Genomic DNA, 21,202 nt, shown 5'->3' with positions numbered 1-21,202 from the left:
GGGACAGAATAAAAGCCCTCCGACATGGAAGTTTAAAGCCCGGACCTGTGCCTAGAAATGCAACGCAAAAGGAAGTCTGGATGAGGTGGATTTTATCATTCTGCAAGCATCTGCATTTTGGCCTGAAATCGATAAGCTTGTTAAAGTGCTTCTTCTGTCCATGAAATTACATTGCTGCTTAGACCCTGTTGCAATCCGAGTTGTGCTAAAAGATTCCAAAATTCTGTGCCAAGGAAAGCTGGATTCTGTGGCCTGTATGAATTATGCAAACTGAGCATATCTGCATGATTTCCTTACTTCGCATAATTTGTTCTGCTTCTGCCAGTCATGGGAAAGACCCGCCCTCAACCACTGGAAATCCTTCCACCATTCAGGTCTCTAACACACAAGCACAACTTTGTGAGTATAATGGCTAGAAACCTGCATTTTCAAAAGAAAAGTGGGGTTTTCATGAGCGTGACTCCTCTTCCCAGCTGCACATTTTTCTTTTGAGACAGACAGGCACATAGACAGCAAGAGGAAGAAAAAATATGTAGCTATGTCAGAGTGAAATGTAGCTCTGCTTCCATTGCAGGCTTTTAGAAGATGACAGCCACTCTGCTAAATGGCTGCTTAAGCAATCTTTGTTTCGTTTTCAGGGAAAGCTGGATGCCCTCTGGGTTTTGCTGCGGAAAGGTTACGATCGAGTGTCTGTGATGCGACCACAACCAGGAGACAAGGTATTGTTGCCCTTCTCTAATAACTTGCTCTGAGCAATGCCTGGTGCCCTCCAGATGTTTCGTATGACCAACTCCCATCACCCCCCACTGGTTGATCCAGAACATCTGCTGAAGTCTGCTCTAGAGGGCGAGCTTGGGAAGACACGTCTGTGTCCTCATTGCCATTGGTCAGAGCCACACTATCCTGTGGCTTATGCCAAATAGACAGCAGAGGGAGGGGGAAATTCATGGGCAACAAAGAGGGGAAGGTGTAGCACGCGGAGCTCATATTGAAAAGGGAAGGGGCAGGAGGAACTACGGAAGCTCCTTTCCACACGAGGGAAGTTCTAGAATCTCCACCCTTTGTTCACTCACTTATCATAGGCTATCTGCATGACATTATCATCAAATAATACCACCCCCTGCACTTTCCCTTCCCTTCCATGCAGGGCTCTGTCTCTTGACTTCAGCACACTTCCAGCTGTTGCCATTTAGGAAATGTAATCAGTTTTAATATTTGTACTAAAGTTTTGGGTTCTTTGGCTTTAGCATTTTCAAAAACATATTAGTGCAATTGTGCTCAAACATAGCACAAGCTAAACAACTTATTCTTCAAATGAACATGTTACTTAAATGCCCCCACACCAATGCCTGCAAGTATGGAAGGTTGATGCAGACACAGCAACATGCTAAACCTTCCATTGGAGCGGGTTGGAATAGATTGCCCTTTCATTCCGTTCCAGCTCTACAATTCTATGATTCTAAATGTGGAAAAGGAGCAGAAATACAATGTCTGATTGCGTGGCGAGTCCCCTCCCGCCAATTGAAATGAAGACACTGGACACATTATTTAAGGTTAATGGGCATAAAAAGGCCACAACTTTATTGATTACAGGAATTGGAAGGTATTGGCCTTAGGCATTGGCTCCTATCGACTACCCGGCATGGGGACCGGGAAGGGTTATCCACCAGCCATGGGAGTCCTGTTGAAGTACGCCAACTAGGATCCCACGGGTGTCACCGCTCGGGGGCGTGCCAGAGGCCCTTACCTCCCTAGGTTTCGGACAAGGCAACGCCCCCCGGAGTCCTCTACCGGACTACCCTTTCCATTGGGGGAAGGTGATGGCGCTTCCTTCCCCCCCATTCATTTGCATAACAATTAACCCCTGCCAATGCCTAACCGCCAATACCGAAGAAGTTGTGATGTTTGCTACGAGGTAGGCGAAAAAACCAAAAGGCTGGAAGTGTGCCAAGTTGGAAAAAATCCTACCAGGCCCCTTGCGGCGACCAATAGCGAGGTCAAAGCTAGCTAAGCCTAAAGGGTGGGTGGGATGGGAAAATCAGGCAGCTGGAACGAGGCAAAGAGGGCGGTCTCCGGGAGCGCTGGCCTTAAATGGGCTAGGCCACGCCTCCCCTGCCCGCCGATTGGCGGGCCAGGTCGCAGACATGCCCGGGGATTCCCTCTTCTCGCGGGGGCTAAAACCAGCCCCCGCGTGTGTGGGAGGGGGTGGCCCGCAACCCCCCCTCCTCTCGAGCTCGGAAGTGGCTTTAGCAACTGAAAGCCTGCTCTCTCAGTCTACAGTGGAAATGTGCAACTGCAAATTAGATTCAAAATGTTTCAAGCTGTTTTCTCTTTGTTGAGATCCTGGGTTTCCAAAACTGCAGCTTAGAATGTTTGCTAAGCGGCTGGAGAACCTGATGGAGGGGTTGCAAACAGGACCTCTCCAGCTGCAGCCCGGGGTTCGTGAGACCAGAAAAATCCCATCGCACAGCAGCTGCATTCTTGGGCGGCTGCTGGCTTGTCTGAGCTTCCCTATGGGAAGTTTCTTGTTTCTTTAAATTCTGTTACACAGAGCTGGTTACAGTCCCTGTGCAGCAATGATGTAACTTGAAGGGTGATGTCATGGACACAAGCAAAGGTTAAAACAACGCCGTAACCGTAGTAGAAGCAGAACCAAAAGCAGGTGGCATTTCTTAGCCAGCCCATCTTCTAGAAAGTAGAAGAATAGAAGTTGTTCTTATCTCCTGGCCCTGTGGCTGCAGATATAGTTGTCTAAGAGCATTGACAGTGACCTGATAATGATGCACATTTGTCTGTTGTCCAGCTCTTGCCTCTAGCCAAACAGGTTTTATGGCCTTTTTAAAAGGGTGGGGGAGCTGCCTCCGTCAGCTCTCTGGGGAAAAAAGCTGTCCTTGGACTCCTCCAGTCACCTCCCCCTGCCCACCCCAGTTGTCCCCACCCACCTCCATTCCCTCCACCACACTTCTTACTGTTAGACATATGAGTCTGGTTTTCAGATCTCTCAAAAACCATGAAAATTCATCCCAGTTCATAAAAGGCTTCCTCGCTGGCAGTGGCCGGGATCCAGGATGGAAGGGAAACCCAGTCCACCTCTTGCGGCAGGGTGGAAACATCCACACATCTGCCCCCCAGCTCCCCTGCTGTCTCCCAGAGACCTAGACACAAATATTCCCAAGTCTGCATTCATCATATTTTCTGAAGGACCCTTCGGAGAATTATAAAGAAAACACACACCCCCGGCTGAGAAACCTTCAAAAGGAAACCTGTGAGAGCTTCAAAAGTGCCACAAAAATGCTCTCCCCCCTTTTGACCAAGTGACGCATTCGCTTTGCAAGCAGTGACATGAAATTTCCATGGATGTAAACATAACATAAAGCAAGCGTCCCTCGGGCAGGAAGGAGGCATTAGGCGGTCTGGAGATCGGTTGCGTGGAAAGCACAGATCATATTTCTCCTTTGGAAAAAAAATTAATAATAATTCTGCAGCTGCCAATAAATTCCCCTTTAGGAAGAGGCGGAGATAGTGATGTGTCTTTGCTTTGAGAATGCCTGCTTTCCATCATTTAGACCTGACGGCCCTGGTGTCTTCAGAAGGACTGCAAAAGTGGCACAGGGAGAGCTGGGTGCATTCTGGTGTTGAGACATGGAAGGCATGCAAGATTCTTTGTCTGTTCTGTAATCCTCCTGGATTAAGCCAAGAATCATCTAATCCAGGATTCTGTTTCCAACAGTGGCTAGCTAGTCTAGTCTAGAGTAGGCAGAGCCACCATCCTTCCCCTTCGTTTGCCCCTGACTTTGCTCTGCTCAGTTTTATGCTGCCTCCGACTGCTTTTGCCTAGTAGCAAGGGCACAGTTGTGCACCTCAAATTTGAATTTACATGAAAACAAGAGTGCATCAGAGCAGATGCTGACTTTCTTTCTTAACCAATGCAGATCTTTCCGTTTCGCCTACTCTCAGGTAGACCATTGAAGTGTGCATGCACACGAAAGCGCATACCAATAACTAACCTAGTTGGTCTCAAAGGTGGTACTGGAAGGATTTTGTTTTTATTTATTTATTTTATTTATTTTGTTTCAACATACAATTCAGACAGGGCAGTATCTGATGTGGGGGGAGCCTGACAATGAAGGCCTCACCCTGTGCAGACTGTGAAACCTTTGACTTGTTTTCTTCATTTTCTGATCGTATTTTCATTCCGTGAGCTTCTGACACAAACTCACAAGATGTGTTTCAGGACATTCTGGCCCAGGCTTTTCCTGTCTGATATAAATAAAGAAATCAACAACTCAGAGGCTTCATTAAGAACATAAGAAGAGCCTGTGGGAAACCCACAAGCAAGACCTGAGCCCAAAAGCCTCCTCTCCTCCATTAATTTATCTAATTGCCCTATTAAAGACATCTAGGGGGACCTCTCTGCCTCCTGCAGGAGGGAGTTCCTTTGTTTAACAATGCACTGCATGAAGGAGGACTTCCTTCTATCTGCCCTGAACCTTCCAACATTCAGCTTTCTTGGATGCCCATAAGTTCTAGTGTTATGGGACGCGGGTGGCGCTGTGGTCTAAACCATTGAGCCTCTTGGGCTTGCCAATCAGAAGGTCGGCTGTTCGAATCCCCGCGACGGGGTGAGCTCCCGTTGCTCAGCCCCAGCTCCTATCAACCTAACAGTTCAAAAGCACATCAGTGCAAGTAGATAAATAGGTGGGAAGGTAAACGGCGTTTTCATGCACTGCTCTGGTTTTGGTGTTCCGGTGCGCCAGAAGCGGCATAGTCATGCTGCCCACATGACCCAGAAAAACTGTCTGCAGACAAATGCCAGCTCCCTTGGCCTGTAAAGCGAGATGAGCGCCGTAATCCCAGAGTCATCTGTGACTGGACTTAACTGTCAGGGGTCCCTTTACCTTTACCTTTTTTATGGAGAGAAGGAGAAAAGTTATTCTCTATCCACTTTCTTCAGACCATGCATAATTTTATAAACTTCTACCATGTCGCCTCTTACTCATGTTTTCTCCATTTGCTCTGGTAAAGCAGCTAGCTCAGAACATTAGTGCCAGACTGACGTGTGTCTGTCCAGCTCACCGAGACAGACCTCAGATGAGCATCCATTCACAAGCCCATTGGAAATCTCAGCCCCTTGCCTTGCCATTGGTTCTCACAGACTACTTTAAGGTCAGGTCAAACTTCCGTTTCTCATCGCTAGAGGCAAAAATTCAAACCATCTCAAAGATGCATTAAACAGCAGATCACATTTGCAAATACAAATACCGAAAATACACAGAACACAAGTCTGGTTTATGGATAACACTAAGATATAGGTTGTTTGCCATGAGTTGCCCTCAGATGAACCAACAAACCGTGGCTTCAACACAAGTAAACAGATACTTGCCTGCATGACCACAACGGACTTCAGGACTTTATGGTGGGTAGGGAAGTAATAACTGAGGAGAGGAGACAAAAGTGCAAAATGCAAATATCAGGTCCTGTATACCTGAAGGAGCGTCTCCACCCCCATCGTTCAGCCCGGACACTGAGATCCAGCGCCGAGGGCCTTCTGGTGGTTCCCTCATTGCGAGAAGTGAGGCTACAGGGAACCAGGCAGAGGGCCTTCTCGGTAGTGGCACCCTCCCTGTGGAACGCCCTCCCTTCAGATGTGAAGGAAATAAGAAGCTATCTTATCTTTAAAAGACATCTGAAGGCAGGCCTGTTTAGGGAAGTTTTTAATATTTAATGCTGTATTGTTTTTAACACTCGATTGGAAGCCGCCCAGAGTGGCTGAGGAAACTCAGCCAGACGGGTGGGGTATAAATAATAAATTATTATTATTATTATTATTATTATTATTATTATTATTATTATTATTATTATCTCATCATGTAACACCCACGAGACAGTGAACAGTAAAACACCGGGATAGATTTTGGAGGTGTGAGATTGAAAATGCTTGTGGGAGGATGAAGACATAGAATAGAATCATAGAATCTTGGAGCTGGACATATAGTCCAACCCCCTGCAAGCACACAAACAAAAACAGTGACCCACAGAGGCATGAATCTCCCAATGTGGGCACAGCCCAAGTCAAAAGAAAGTCGGAGATTCTCAGCTGTCCTGGAAGGCCCTCCTTCTCCTGACCCTCCTTGATCGCTCCAGTCTCCTGCTTCTACCAGTTCCCAGCTTGTCCCTTCTGCTAACTGCTCAGTGTCCCACCACCAGGCTCCAGGCCCTAAGGCAGCCTTTCTCAACCTGTGGGTCCCCAGATGTTGTTGAACTACAACTCCCATCACCCCTGGCTAGCAAGGCCAGAGCTCAGGGATGATGGGAGTTGTAGTCCAACAACATCTGGGGACCCACAGGTTGAGAACCGCTGCCTAAAGTGTCACCCCTGGGGGGCTCTTGGGAGGCAGGCTCAGCCAGCTGCTCTCCTCACCCAACCGGGACCTGACTTAATTGTTCTTGTTACTTGCCTTCCTTGCGTTGCGTGGCAGGTGGATGACCCTCGTGGTCCCTTCCAACTCTATGGTTCTCTACTTGCTTTAACTGATTTGCAAGGCAAAGGCTAAAACCAGTTTTCTAGCTTCATTTTGGGCAGACAAAAGAGGTTGTGAAATTTTCTTTTCGCAGCGTCAAATCTGGAAACGGGCTGAGGTTGCCAGCAAGTCCAGCTGCTTCCAATCATTCTGGAGGAGGCCGGGTCACATGGGATTCCTGTGGTCTCCTCGCATTCTAAAGGGACTAGGTTTTGCAATTTTGCCTGCATTAATGAGGTTATTTTTGTGTTCAAGATAATAGACCAAATGGCGGGTGTTCTCCGCCCCCCCCCTTAATTGAGTCCTGTTTTCACCCCAAAGGTATAACCTGCCCCTAATATAAAAAGCTCATTATCAGGAATGGGAACTTGGGAGGGGGGCACTTTTAATTAGTGGCGCCCGCTTGTGGCATTTTATAGTTTTGTCTTGCATTTCCATCATAAACATGGTTTTTAAAGGAATTTACTAGCCAGCCATAAAAACTTGCCTTAAGGGAAACTTAAAGCTGTCAGAAGATTGCATCCCTCCTTCCCCCTTTATTTAAACAACAACAACAACAGCAACAATTTAATGCAGATGGCACATAAGCGGATGAAAAAATGGTTATTAATAAAGGAGGTTGTATTATTAATATTAATAGTTCCCGTGAACTCATGGTCATCAATGATTCTCCACTATATGGGTCAAATCCAGGGTTTGTTGTTGTTGTTGTTTAGTCGTTTAGTCGTGTCCAACTCTTCGTGACCCCATGGACCAGAGCACGCCAGGCCCTCCTGTCTTCCACTGCCTCCCGCAGTTTGGTCAAAATCATGCTGGTAGCTTCGAGAACACTGTCCAACCATCTCATCCTCTGTCGTCCCCTTCTCCTTGTGCCCTCAATCTTTCCCAACATCAGGGTCTTTTCCAGGGAGTCTTCTCTTCTCATGAGGTGGCCAAAGTATTGGAGTCTCAGCTTCAGGATCTGTCCTCCCAGTGAGCACTCAGGCCTGATTTCCTTCAGAATGGATACGTTTGATCTTCTTGCAGTCCATGGGACTCTCAAGAGTCTCCTCCAGCACCATAATTCAAAAGAATCGATTCTTTGGCGATCAGCCTTCTAAATCCAGTGTTAGCCCTTTTCAAAGCTGTATACAGCTATGGAATTCATCCTGCCCCCTGAGCCTTACTCAGCAAGTCTTAAGGTTACAGCAGGCATCACCAAGCATCTCCTCATGAGGACTAACAACATGCTTTTTTCTTTTTCAAAAACTGAGATTCTTTGGAAGTTGCATGCTACACCGAGCGTTGCATTCCGCAGCCTTCCTGCACTGCTGAAGACTTGTGGCACACACCCTGCCTATTCCCAGGCCTTGTATCACTCTGCCTTTGCTCAATTCCTGCAATGCAGGGAGTGGGTTGGACTAGATGACCTCTGGGGTGCCCTTCCAACTGTACAGTTCTGTTGTTGAAAGTGGATGCCTGTGTGAAGGGAGTAAAACAGAGCGTGCATAGGAGGTCACTTGGTGTGGGATTGGCTTTATAAAATGAGAATGGAATATTAGGAAATAATTTATTTACTGACGCGGATTAAGCCACTCTGTTTCAGCACCTGCAAAATCCCCAATTTTTCTTCTAGTTAAAGGAGATATTAAACCCATTTATGTCACACCTGGATGACATTTTTTATTTCAGGCCTCATAAATCTGACTAGCTAATAAAATGACAAATGCACCGAGTTGCTAGTAAGGGTTATTACTGATGCTGTGAAAATATATTGAAATGTTTGTTAGGGTTAAAGCAGAATGGGGGGGGAGCAGCCCACAGACCCCCTCCCTGGGAACCTGATTCTGCTGTGTTTGTATAGATAGAGTAACCCTTTTGATTACTCATTCCTGCTTGAGGAGCAAAGAACCACCTGTGTGAGTCAGAGACTTTGGCTTTTAAATTCTTTTTTTGTGCACTTAAATAAAGCTATTATGTGGCTTTTTTTACTATTCCAACTAAAATAATATGTATGTTGGTATATAGACCCTTGGTGAATATAAGGCAGAACGTATAACTCAAAAGGCCGCAGCTCTGCCAAAATATACTGAGCTCACTATGGATAATCACAGTGTATAAATAAATGCATTTAGGATGCAATCCTGTGCATACTTACCTGAGAGTAAGCTCCACTAAATTAACTGAGTTGGGATAGATATAGATAGATAGATAGATAGATAGATAGATAGATAGATAGATAGATGATAGATAGATAGATGAGTTAATTAAAAATGCAAGCTTCTTGTACTGGTGTCTGGGAGGAGGGGGCACTGTGGCCCCCCAAATTTATCACTTGCCCCTTCTGTTTAGATATCCCCTGCTTCCTACATGGCTTCCACCCACTTTGCTCACAGGCGTAATCCTTAGACTTTCCCTGACAGCTGATGGGTGTAGAGATCATTTGCTTGGAGCCACTAGTTCTTCCGGGATGCGGGTGGTGCTGTGGGTTAAACCACAGAGCCTGGGACTTGCTGATCAGAAGGTCAGCAGTTCGAATCCCCTCGACGGGGTGTGCTCCCATTGCTCGGTCCCTGCTCCTGCCAACCTAGCAGTTTGAAAGCACATCAAAGTGCAAGTAGATAAATAGGTACCGCTCTGGCGGGAAGGTAAACGGTGTTTCCGTGCGCTGCTCTGGTTCGCCAGAAGCAGCTTAGTCCTGCTGGCCCCATGACCCGGAAGCTGTATGCCAGCTCCCTCGACCAATAAAACAAGATGAGCGCCGCAACCCCAGTCGGTCATGACTGGACCTAATGGTCACGGGTCCCTTTACCTTTACCTTTACCAGTTCTTCCAATAAACAATTCTGCCATTTGTGCGGGACTCGGAGGTGGAGCCCAGGGGTTCATAAGGTGGAGCTGACAGGCACCCAAGGGGAACCCTCCGGAAGCATCCCTTTACCGGAGGCAGAAGTGGCCAATGTTTTTGGCCCAGTGAGCATCCCATTGGGAATGCTACGGTACTGCAGTGGGCACCAGTCACAAAATAGCTGCCCCAAGGATGTGGTGCCATGGCTGCCACACCTAAAGGCGCAGAAAGAGACAGGACCACAGAATTGCTCACTCTTCTTCTGCACCGGCCCCTGCTATGTTCTTTCACAGGCAGAAGCTCTTTGCTCTTGGGTATGTTTAGTTAGAGTTGGGGCTGCTTAGCCTGGAAATAATAAGACTGAGAGGAGAGATGACAACCATCTTCAGATATCTCACATGGAAGAGGGAGCCAGCTTGTTTTCTGCGCCTCTGGTGGGTAGGACTCAAACCAATGCCTTCAAGTTACCAGAAAGGAGAGTCCAAATAAACATTAGGAAGAGCTCTCTGAAGGCAAGAGTTTTGCCGAGTTTTGAAATGGCGTCTCTTCTCTTTTGTAGTTGTGGTCCATTTCCCATTAATGAAAAACTGATCCAAATGTTAGCTCTTTTCCTGGAACTTTCTCACCCCATGGGCAGAAGCTGCTGCGCTCTCTCTCTCTCTCTCTCTCTCTCTCTCTCTCTCTCTCTCTCATCAAGAGCTCAGCAGTTCTGGTCCTCTGCAGGATTCAGGCGAGGAAGGGAATGAGGGTGCCCATGCCCTGGCTGGGGACCAGCAGTAGCAGAACTGGGGGAAAAAAGAGGGTGGAAGGATCTCTCCCCCTTCCCAGAATGAGCCAGCGGCCAAACAGCCTTCTCCTGGCAGGGAGAAGTGGAAGGAGGCAGGAATTTCCTTCACATAAGACTCTCCGCCTCTCTTTCGTGAGAGAGGGGGGGTGTGGGGGGAGACCTATGGGGAAAAGCGAGTGGGAGTTGGGTATATTTAGCCTGCAGAAGAGGCGATGTGAGAGCCATCTCCAAATACCCAAAGGGCTGTCCCATGGAAGGTGAAGCAAGCTTGTTTTCTGCCGCTCCAGAGGGTGGGATCTGAAGCAATGGATTCCAATGGCAAGAAAGGAGATTCCGACTAAATATTAGCAAGAACTTTCTGACAATAAGAGCTGTTTGAGAGTGGAGGAGACTTCCTTAGAAGGTGGTGGAGTCGCCTTCATTAGAAGTTTTTAAACAGGCTGAATCTGTCAGGGATTCTACAGTATGGTTACCAGATGTCCCCGTCTCCCAGGGAAAGTCCCTGGATTTACAAATCTGTCCCCGGACAAAATATGTCCCCGGATTTCATTTAATGTCCCCGACTTTATATTTTAAGTGTTGTAGATTTATTAGTAAGGGATGAATGTTGTGTGATTGGTTCAGTGGCACAAGACACATCATATGGAGACTTCTATCGAGGCAAAATGGCGGGCGCCAGGGCAGCAAGCAGCTCCTGAAGCCAGCCAGAGCCAACTGTGCTACCAGGCTGGCTCCGGGCTGCTGAGACTGCCACTGCCGAGGGGGAACCAGGGACGCCCGGCACGTCAACTGGGGGAACCACTGACTCCCCCCCCCCCGGTGACCCAAATCGAGCCGGGAGCAAGAGCGCCTAGCCAACTGCCCAGTGGTGCTCTGGGGCCAGGAAAACCCCGGAGCTGCCACAGGGAGAAGGAGGAGAGGAGAAGGAAGAGAGAGGAAGAGGGAGGAGAAAAAAGAGGGGAGCCCTGACCTTGCCGTGCCGCTGCCGCTGAAGAGGAGAGGTAGGAGAGCACCGGGAGGGCAAGGACACGTGGCCGAGCCCAGGCCCGACCTGAGCCTACTCCATGGCGGCTAGCGCTCCAGGAGAGCAGGCAGGGGCCCAGAGGAAGGCCGTGCGACAGAGGAGACCACAGAAGAGAAGATATTACTTCTTTTTTAAAAAACAACAACAATGCTTTTTAAAAAATAACTTCCCCTCCCTCTTTTCAAAAAAAAAAAAAGTGTCCCCGGATTCTTTGGAAAAAATCTGGTAGCCTTATTCTACAGCTATGATTCCTTCATTGCAGGGAGTTGGACTACATGAAGATTTGTTTTTGTTTTTTTGAAAAATAATATTTATTAAGAGTTTAAAGATTACAAAAAGAAAGAAAAAGAATTAAACAAAACATAATACAATACAAAAACAAAAACACTACATAAAACATTGAATTAACAAAACAAAACAAGAACAATTAAAAACACATCCAATATTTTCAGTCTTATCTTTCATTCACTTGTTTCATCGACTTCCTCACGCCTCCCTTTTTGTATTCCACTTCAATTAACTGTTTCAGCAATTCCTTTCCATCTTCCTCTGTTTTCTGTCCTGTAATTTATCTTAACATATTCTAACCTTGTTTTTCCCCCCTTTAATACATTAACAATCTATCTGTACCTAGTTCCTTATAACATTTCTGCCGAAGCCATATAACTTCATTCCACCATTTTTCTAAAGCTCATTAATTTTACAATTTTTTCCAATCTTCTTCCACCGAGGACTAGATGAAGATTTGGGTCCCCTCCCAGCTCTACAGTTGTATGATTTTCCAGGCACTATGTGGCCTCCTGCAGGAAAAAAGAAGGGGGGCAAATTGTCCCTTCCCCACCGACATAGGCAAGCCACTACTGTGGACAGAACAGAGGAGGAGAACTCAGGAAAAGCACCACTCCTGAGTGCGGAAATTTGGTTGCAGCTTTGAAGCTGCTGTACCTCTCAGTGGAGGTACTGTGGGGTAGTGCTCACCACTGCCGATCTGGAAACAACCCTAGATAGCCATGTCATGTATGAATGAATCAATTTTATACCAGTTTGATTGCCGTGACTTCTTGCCAAGAAATTTTAAGAACTGTAGTTCATTCTGGGTGCTGAGAATTCTCCGTTAGTGCACTGGAAAACCCTTCAAACAAAAACCAAAATCCCCCAGCGGGGAGGCAAGCAATGTATGACTCTGGGATGTTGATTGGGCTTGGAGCGAATATTTTGCCTTCGATTATGGGAGAAGCAGATTTGGATTTCTCCTCTAGGTTTCTCTTGCCATCACAACCATAACTTTCCTTCCCTGTGCTTAGAACTGTTATCTTCTCTCTACATAAAGTGAGTGTTGGAGCAGATCCTAAAACAGCAGCAACCTCAGCTTGCTTGGGATAGTATAAAGGGTCAAAGGTCAGCTGTGTAGGATTAGCACAGAGGTCTTGGGTTAATTTTTGTATAAGATTCTAAACCCTGGAGCCTCTCTGTTTCCCCTTTCAGTTATCTTGTGCATGGTCCTGGGTCCCTTGTCAAGTTTAGCATGGAAAGGTTTTGAACAGTGGGGAGAGATCTAGCTCAGTGGAAGCTGAACTGTGGCCAAGTGTGGCGCATAGAATCATTGAATCATGGAAGGGTCCCAGGGGTCATCTAGTCCAACCCCCTGAAATGCAGGAATCTCCCCTAAAGCCTCCATGACAAATGCATGAAGAAGGCCTCACCTTCAGCGCTTTCCAACCCTGGTAGCTTCCTGATAGCCCAGTTGTCATCCTGAACATCTGGGGGAGGCAATCAAAGATGGAGGCTGGGATATTCTTTCTTCTTATTCATTTCATTTCTATACAGTGGTACCTCAGGTTACATAAGCTTCAGGTTACAGACTCCGCTAACCCAGAAATAGTACCTCAGGTTAAGAACTTTGCTTCAGGATGAGAACAGAAATCGGGCTCCAGCGGTGTGGCAGCAGCAGTGGTGCTTCAGGTTAAGAACAGTTTCAGGTTAAGTATGGACCTCCGGAACGAATTAAGTACTTAACCCGAGGTACCACTGTACCACTTTATATTTTTTAAGAAGAAGAGGAAGAAAATCTGAAAGCAGTTTGCAACCTAGATTAAAACATCAAATAAAACAATCCAGAATACAACTTTACAGAAGAAAGTCAAGTATACATTCAAAGCAACCCTTCCCTATTAATAGGAAATGAAAAGATTATCTTAAAGATTTCAAAAAAAAAATTACTAAAGGAAATCAAATATAAAATGCATGTTTAAAAGAGCATAATTGGCAAGAGAACAAAATATTATCATATTATCATAATATAGTAATGGACTGCTGTAAGTACAGTGGTACCTCGGGTTACAGACGCTTCAGGTTACAGACGCTTCAGGTTACAGACTCCGCTAACGCAGAAATATTACCTCGGGTTAAGAACTTTACCTCAGGTTGAGAACAGAAATCGCGCGGCTACAGCGGGAGGCCCCATTAGCTAGAGTGGTTAAGAACAGTTTCATGTTAAGAACAGACCTCCAGAACGAATTAAGTTCTTAACCCGAGGTACCACTGTACACTTCTCTTTGTTCATAAGAACATCAGAAGAACCTGCTGGATGAAGCCAGTGGCCCATCCAGGCCAGCATTCTGGTCTCACAGTGGCCAACCAGATGCCTGTGGAAAACCAGGGAGCAGGAGCCAAGCAAATGGGCCCCTTTTCCTCTTGCGGTGTCCAGCAACTGGTATTCAGAAGTATTGCCAATAATAATAATAATAATAATAATAATAATAATTTATACCCCGCCCATCTGGCTGGGCTTCCCCAGCCACTCTGGGCAGCTTCCAAAAAAAATTCTCTTTTAAAAAAATAATCCTCTTTTAAAGCCATCCAAATTAGTGGCCACCACTGCTTCCTGTGGCAGTGAGTTCCACAGTTTAGCTTTATTTTCTCTCTCCTGAATCTCCCAACTTTCATAGGATGTCCACAAGTTCTAGTGTTACAAGAGAGAGGAAGAAACTTTTCTCCATGCCAGGCATAATTTTATAAACGCCTATCATTTCGCCTCTTAATTGCCTTTACTTTTATCTAAAAAGTCCCAAAGGCTGCAACCTTTCTTTATAGATTCCCTTGACCATTTCAGTTGCCCTCTTCTGAACCTTTTCCAACTTTACAATAGCCTTTCTGAGGTGAGGTGACCAGAAGTCTAGGCATTCTTTCAAGGATGACACTCTAGCACAGTCTTATTCTCTTCTTGAGCGACTCAGTTGCATGACAACTGCCAAGACATGTGGGCACCTCTGCGTTACAAGTGTAGATCAGCTTCATGCTGCTTCAGCTGATGTACCTTCTCCCAAAGAATTGTCATTTGGAGAGCAAGCTTGACCACTCTCTCATAGCCTTCACCAGCCCTTCTGTCCAGGGGCTGATGGGAGTTGTAGTCAAAAACATCTGCCGGGTTTGAGAAGGCTGCCTTTCAGGGCCCTTTCCTCCCTCATCTCATGCAGGTTCTTGAAGGAAAGGGGTACCTACTAAGTCCTTGAAGTGTTGGTACTCAGTGAGAGGTCTGGGTGGTCCACCTCCACAATCTAAGAAGAATATTGACAAACTGGGACATGTGCAGAGGAGGGTGACTAAGAGGACCAAGCATCTGGAAACCAAGCCTTATGAGGAATGGTTGAGGGACTTGGGTATGTTTAGCCTGGAGGAGAGAGACTGAGAGGTGAAAGGACAAAGGGACCCCTGACCGTTAGATCCAATCGTGGGCGATTCTGGGGTTGTGGCGCTCATATCACTTTACTGGCATACAGGTTCCGGCTCATGTGGCCAGCATGACTAAGCCGCTTCTGGCGAAACCAGAGCAGCACACGGAAACACCGTTTACCTTCCCGCCGGAGCGGTACCTATTTATCTACTTGCACTTTGGCGTGCTTTCAAACTGCTAGGTTGGCAGGAGCAGGGACCGAGCAATGGGAGCTCACCCAGTCGCGGGGATTCGAACCGCCGACCTTCTGATCGGCAAGCCCTGGGCTCTGTGGTTTAGACCACAGTGCCACCGCCATCTTCAAATATTTGAAGGGCTGTCACATGTCTCTCCTGTGCCCAAACCAATAGATTCCAATGAGGAGGAGATTGGCTTTCTTGGATAACAAGGAAGTTAAAGAGTGGAACGCACGCCCTCGGAACCTGTTGGACTCTCCTTCATTGATAGTTTTTCATCAGATGCTGGTTGTCTAGCTGTCATGGATGCTTTAGTTGAGATTCCTGCATTGCAGGGGGTCAGACTAGATGGCCCTTAGGGTCCCTCCCATCTCTACAATTCTGTGATTCTATTCGCTTGCTTGAGTAATAAAGAGACTGGGATTAATTTGGGGCACATCCTGACACTTGTTTCAGGATTATACGTGACCTGGTTTTGTTTAGCCAAAGGGAGCTGATTTCTTCCAGTATTGGCTTGTTTGTGGCCACGGCACAGGAAGCACAAACCCTCCTCCGTTTCTGCGTCCTGTTATAAGATTGTTCAGACCCCTGTTTGTTTTAACATCCTGCTGGTGAACTTAAAGGCAGCCCGTTTCTTCTTGGGCCATCTTTTCACGCTCAGAATCGCAGAAGAATGTCCCTCTGGTCACGTGAGCCAAGAGTTCCTCTCCTGGGAAGAAGGGCCGTTTTCTTCACCCGAGGAAGAAGAGTAGCAAACCAAAGCAGGCATCCCATTTCTTTCCCAGGTCGACCTGAAAACCTTCCCACATCTTTCCAGCTGCTGCGTCTAGTTTAACCACTCTCCCCACATCCTTTTCCCTTCCTCCTCCAAGCACTGAAAGGAAATCCATCCAGGCTGTAGACTCCTCTTCAGCCAAGCATGCTCCCCTGGAGCAAAGACTTCCAGACTCTGCTCTGCACTCACATAAAGAGCATGTGTAAAATCTGCTCTTTCACAGAACTCACCTTGGTCTCCCATCTTGCTTGCTGAACAGGTCTGCACCTGCTAGTTTCAAGATGCACTTCAGTGTCCGCTGGGTCCCACACGTTGCCATTTAAGGCACTGGATTGGCAGGAAAACGAACGGGGGGGGGGTTGGGTTGGGGTGGAATTCATACGCTTCCATGATGCAAGATTGCCAAGAAAAACCATGCCCCATAAACATTTTATTAGATTTTGATTGCAGCTCTGCTTGGGTTCCAGTTGGATCAATGAAGGCGACCACTTCATCGTTCTTACTGCCCCAGCTGAATACTTTTTCAGGCAAAGCAATCCTAAGCATTATTTATCTCTGGCTCCGTTTCCCTTGGCTGCCGTCTTTTTTATTATTAAAAACTTGGACATAAATAAAGAAAATAAATATTGTAGGAGTGATCGTCCAAGGATGCTTGAGTTTCACTGCGGGAGCCCTGCCAGGAAAAGGTGTGTGTGTGTGTGTGTGTGTGTGTGTGTGTGTGTGTGTGTGTGTGTTGATGCAGGTGACTAATGCAGCTGCTTCTTCTTATCCTCTTCTAGCAAGAGGCAGAGTTAACACTGAACAAATGAGAGCTTTTTACTTTTTTACAAGCCCACAATGCCCGTGACTTAGCAAACTCTTTCTAAGCAAAATCTGAACAGGCAGCATATGTCCAATCGATGTTGATAGGAGTGGCTAATCTGTCTGCTCCTTCCTGCACAGCCTTAGAATCATAGAGCTGTGGAGTTGGAAGGTACCCAATGGTCATCTAGTCCAACCCCCTGCCCCAAGGGGGTTTCCTTTGCAGTCCAGCCTGCCAGCCCCTGCATTGCCATCGGCTGCCCAGTTCACACGCAGAGCTACACATGGTGGAGTCTCCCTCTTCTAGGGCCTGTTGGGTGTGCTTGGTACAAACCTTCCCCCCTTCACCAAAAAGCTCACACACTTCCCAGCTGCTGCTTCTTTCTTCCTCTCTTGTAAACGTGCCAAAGGATATTTGTACTCCCTAAACACAACTCAGTCTGCAGCAATTCATTCCAAAAGGCCTTTATATCTCCGTGTTGTTTTTTCTGCTGCATAAAATTTGTTGCGGTTGACTTTCAGTCCTCAAGCATCACTGAACCCACAAGCCAGGCTCCCAGCACAGTTCTGCTCATTCAGGCCCAATGATTTCAGTGGCCCTAAAGTGCACTTAACTCTGTTTTCGGATTGACCATTTACTTATACGAGTCGCAGAAATCTGTGTTGAAACAATTTTAAGACCTGCAATCTGAGCCTGCAGAGCAACAATAAAATCCAGGCTCTGTAGCTGAGAGAGCTCTAGAACTTGGGATCATTTTGCACAATCAGTGGTATTGTGTAGAAATATTAATGTCTGAATTTTGTTACCATATTGGCTACAAAACCTTCTGAGAGCCAAATGCCAGAACACAGACTTTGAAGTCCAGATATTGACTTGAGTCAAGCTTAATTTGCAATGGCGAATTTGTCATTTGTAGTGAGGTTTGCTAGGACTCAGCCCCGACATCTGTTTTCAACTCCTGAGTGGCTAGAAAGCATGAGCTGTGTTGACCGAGATGTGTGAGAGTTGTAGGGCTTGGGAAAGGCTGCGATTTAAATCACGATTTAAATTACTAATCAGTAAGACTTGATTTAAATCAATTTTTCTTACAGAAAGACATCCCTGCTGGTATAATCTTAATATTTACAATCAGATGAAGGTTTTATTTTTGGAATAATAAATTTTCAGAGTAGTTTTTACAGTTACATCAAAAATTACTGATTTGGTTATACTATTAGAAATACATAGGTAATTATGAAATTTTGGTGAGGTTTAATAAGTTAACTGTTTATATTTGGGCAACTTTTCTGCTGTGCTTTATTGGAAGGAGAAAAATAATCATTTCCTTAATAACCATTTCCTTAAAAACCAACTTAGACTGAGTTTCAGCACACATGAAAAACTTAAAACAAATCCTTATTTCCTGATGAGTAGCCTTTGGACTATAATGTAACTTAAATAGAAAACTATCTTTAGAAAGATTTTTTTCCTCCAAAAGCATTTTATTCTAAGAATCTGATTTAAATTTTTAAAAATCCATTTTTTTAATTAAAAAAATCATTTATTTTTATCCACACTGATATTGCATGATGTGGAATAGTGTATTGCTTCCCCCACTCCATACCTGAGTTTATCTGAGATGGGTGGGCTTGGCTGAAGTGAGAGTGAAGCAGATGGGTTGCACAACATCTTAGCTGGCTTGATTCACCAACGTTCAAAGGGAACGTTCCCTTGTCAAGAGAAGTGTTTGGTTGGATTTAAAGCTGTCCAGTTCCTGTCGCCTCCTTGATGGACTTGTGCTTGTGGGCATCTTCTGGCAACCTGAGCAACAGACTTAGCTACCTAAGAATGTTGTTGTTGTTTAGTGGTTTAGTTGTGTCCGACTCTTCATGACCCCCTGGACCAGAGCACGCCAGGCACCCCTGTCCTCCACCACCTCCCGCGGCTTGGTCAAACTCATGCTGGTAGCCTCAAGAACACCGTCCAACCCTCTCGTCCTCTGTCGTCCCCTTCTCCTTGTGCCCTCCATCTTTCTCAACATCAGGGTCTTTTCCAGGGAGTCTTCTCTTCTCATGAGGTGGCCAAAGTATTGGAGCCTCAGCTTCAGGATCTGTCCTTCCAGTGAGCACTCAGGGCTGATTCCCTTCAGAATGGAGAGGTTTGATCTTCTTGCAGTCCATGGGACTCTCAAGAGTCTCCTCCAGCACCATAATTCAAAAGCATCAATTCTTTGGCAATCAGCCTTCTTTATGGTCCAGCTCTCACTTCCATACATCACTACTGGGAAAACCATAGCTTTTACTATACAGACCTTTTTTGGCAAGAATAGCCTTGGGGAAATATCCATAGCTACCTGAGATTGGCATCCCAACCTAAAAAATGTGTTTAATCTAGGTGGGGTGGTCTGCTGTTTCCCCCCAAAAGGAAGCATTCCCAAAACAGGCTCCTATCTGAAAATTAAGGGCTCCCTCCTCTGTTCTCTCCTTTCCTGGGGCTGGTGGCAGTAGTAGTCTAAAACATCTGGAGGGCACCAGGTTGGAGAAGGTTGGCCTTGTTTCTATTCTCTAAGCAGGGCCTTTCCTTCACGGAATGCTTTGAGTCTCAGGCAGATGTTTCTTGAAAGCTGTAAGGAATTATTTCTTCGCTGGCTAGCTAGTAGGAGAAAAGGTGTGTGTATCCCTCGCCACCCCCACAAACTGACCTCTGTCTAATCTGTCTGAGCTTGTGATGTCTTTTCCCTCTCCTGATTTACTACGTATAAAAGTATGTCCTGCTGTCAGCTGGAAAGGGGAGACATGAAAGACAACTCACACCCATCCCAGCTAAGGCCCAGGGACAATGAATCAAACCATTGCAGCCGAGTCCAAATAATGTGCTTTGATTTACAATGACCCCAGCATAGGCTGATGCTTCGATTCAGGAGGCAGTGGAATGGAAACAGCCTTTTAACGCAGGGTTGGGTGCTCTGTGGCCTCCTTTCCTGAGCCACACCTGGCTGGCTGAGCCCCACACAGCTGCCATATGTTGACTCCCCATAGGCTGATCCTCCTGGAGGAGAAGGAAAAAGAGAAGGGAATGGCTTGGCTTGCACACAGGCAAATGTCTGCTCGAAAGCTCTGAGGTGCCACGCTGGGCCCCGCCTGCCATTTCTCACAATGCAGCTGCTGAGGCGTATTACATTTTTCAGTTCATGTCTGCACGGACTGTTATGTCTAAACCACTGAGCCTCTTGGGCTTGCCGATCGGAAGGTCGGCGGTTCAAATCCCCACGACGGAGTGAGCTCCCGTTGCTCTGTCCCAGCTCCTGCCAACCTAGCAGTTCGAAAGCATGCCAGTGCAAGTAGATAAATAGGTACCACTGTGGCAGGAAGGTAAACGGCATTTCCATGCGCTTTGGTTTCCGTCACGGTGTTCCATTGCTCCAAAAACGGTTTAGTCCTGCTGGCCACATGACCCAGAAAGCTGTCTGTGGACAAACGCCGGCTCCCTCGGCCTGAAAGCGAGATGAGCGCCCCAACCCCATAGTCACCTTTGACTGGACTTAACTGTCCAGGCGTCCTTTACCTTTTCACCTGAGTCCCTTCCAACTCTATGATTCTATGACACCCTGAAATATAAACTTGAAGGAATGCTTCAGTCCCACCATTTCTAACATGAGAAGAGTCTGCCAGTTCTGGCCAGTGGCCCAACTAGTCCGGCCTCCTGTTGTCATGGTGGCCAACCAGGTTCCCATGGCAAACCTGCAAGCACAAGGGCAACTCTTCCCTCTTGTGGTTTCCAGAAACTGGTATACAGAAGTACTTGCTGCTTCCAGTTGTGCAGGCTGAGCATAGCCATGGCCACAAACCACCCTTTCCTTCATGAATTTGCTTGATTTCTCTCTTTTTCTCTTTCGCTGTCACCCTTCCCTAACCTGGTGCCATTCCGACGTTTTGGATTATCAACTCCTCTCAGCCCTGGCTGGCTGGCTTGCTTGCTTGCTTGCTGCGGCTGATGGCAGGCAAAGTCCAAAATGTCTGCAGATGAGTTTGTTCGCATCTTTGCGCCACTGGCTTGAGAAATGATACATTACAGGGTTTGCTTTATTGCAGAGGTGGAAATTATTAGAGGAGACTAATTTAGCGCCATTTTAAAATAGGCAGCTAAAGATGCATTTTGCGGCTGTGGGTCAGCATCAGGTCATTAACATCCAACCACATTCTGCACCTTTTCCCACCGGAGATGCCATTACAGGCCCGCTCCCTGTTCTTTCTGGTCCACAAACGCCTATAAACGTAACCCAGCGTAACTTAAAGCTGTCCACCCATCTGAGCCAAGAGGCAAGCAGCAACTTTGATTGTGTTTGTTCCATGGTTTGCTACATCCTATCCCAGAAACAGGCTCCATATTTCGGGGGGGGGGCTGCATATCTTTGAGGCTTTTTATTCGTGTTCCAACCGGGCCTCTGGGGCCAGGTGCAGAGAAGCAACAAACTAAGATTTGATTGTGTGGTTTAGCCTGGGAAAGAGTTGATCCTTTTAATGGGTATCAAATGGGCTTCTTAGTGTAGCGGTCAGCACTTGGCAAGACCCCTGCCCAA

General features: G+C 46.6%; 1 protein-coding gene and 1 long non-coding RNA gene across 5 annotated transcripts in view; both read left to right on the top strand.

Annotated features, from left to right (window-relative positions):
• ANTXR1 (ANTXR cell adhesion molecule 1) overlaps window positions 1-21,202 on the top strand; it is a 268,335-nt gene that overhangs the window by 107,919 nt on the left and 139,214 nt on the right. For all 4 annotated transcript variants that reach the window (XR_014567574.1, XR_014567575.1, XR_014567576.1 and 1 more), the window contains exon 17: window positions 639-719. Coding sequence is in view for 1 of the 4 variants with exons in the window: in XM_083753288.1 (XP_083609414.1) it covers window positions 639-719 (81 nt within the window). In the remaining 3 variants the exon portion in view is untranslated. The remainder of the gene's footprint in view (window positions 1-638; window positions 720-21,202) is intronic.
• The window catches only part of LOC310851268, a 204,054-nt gene that overhangs the window by 129,222 nt on the left and 53,630 nt on the right, over window positions 1-21,202 (top strand). The window lies entirely within an intron of this gene.

Source organism: Podarcis gaigeae, assembly GCF_964106915.1.
Source record: "Podarcis gaigeae genome assembly, chromosome: 8".
NCBI lineage: Eukaryota > Metazoa > Chordata > Lepidosauria > Squamata > Lacertidae > Podarcis > Podarcis gaigeae.
The sequence above is the reverse complement of the archived record's forward strand: the minus strand, read 5'-3'. Positions and strand labels throughout refer to the sequence as shown.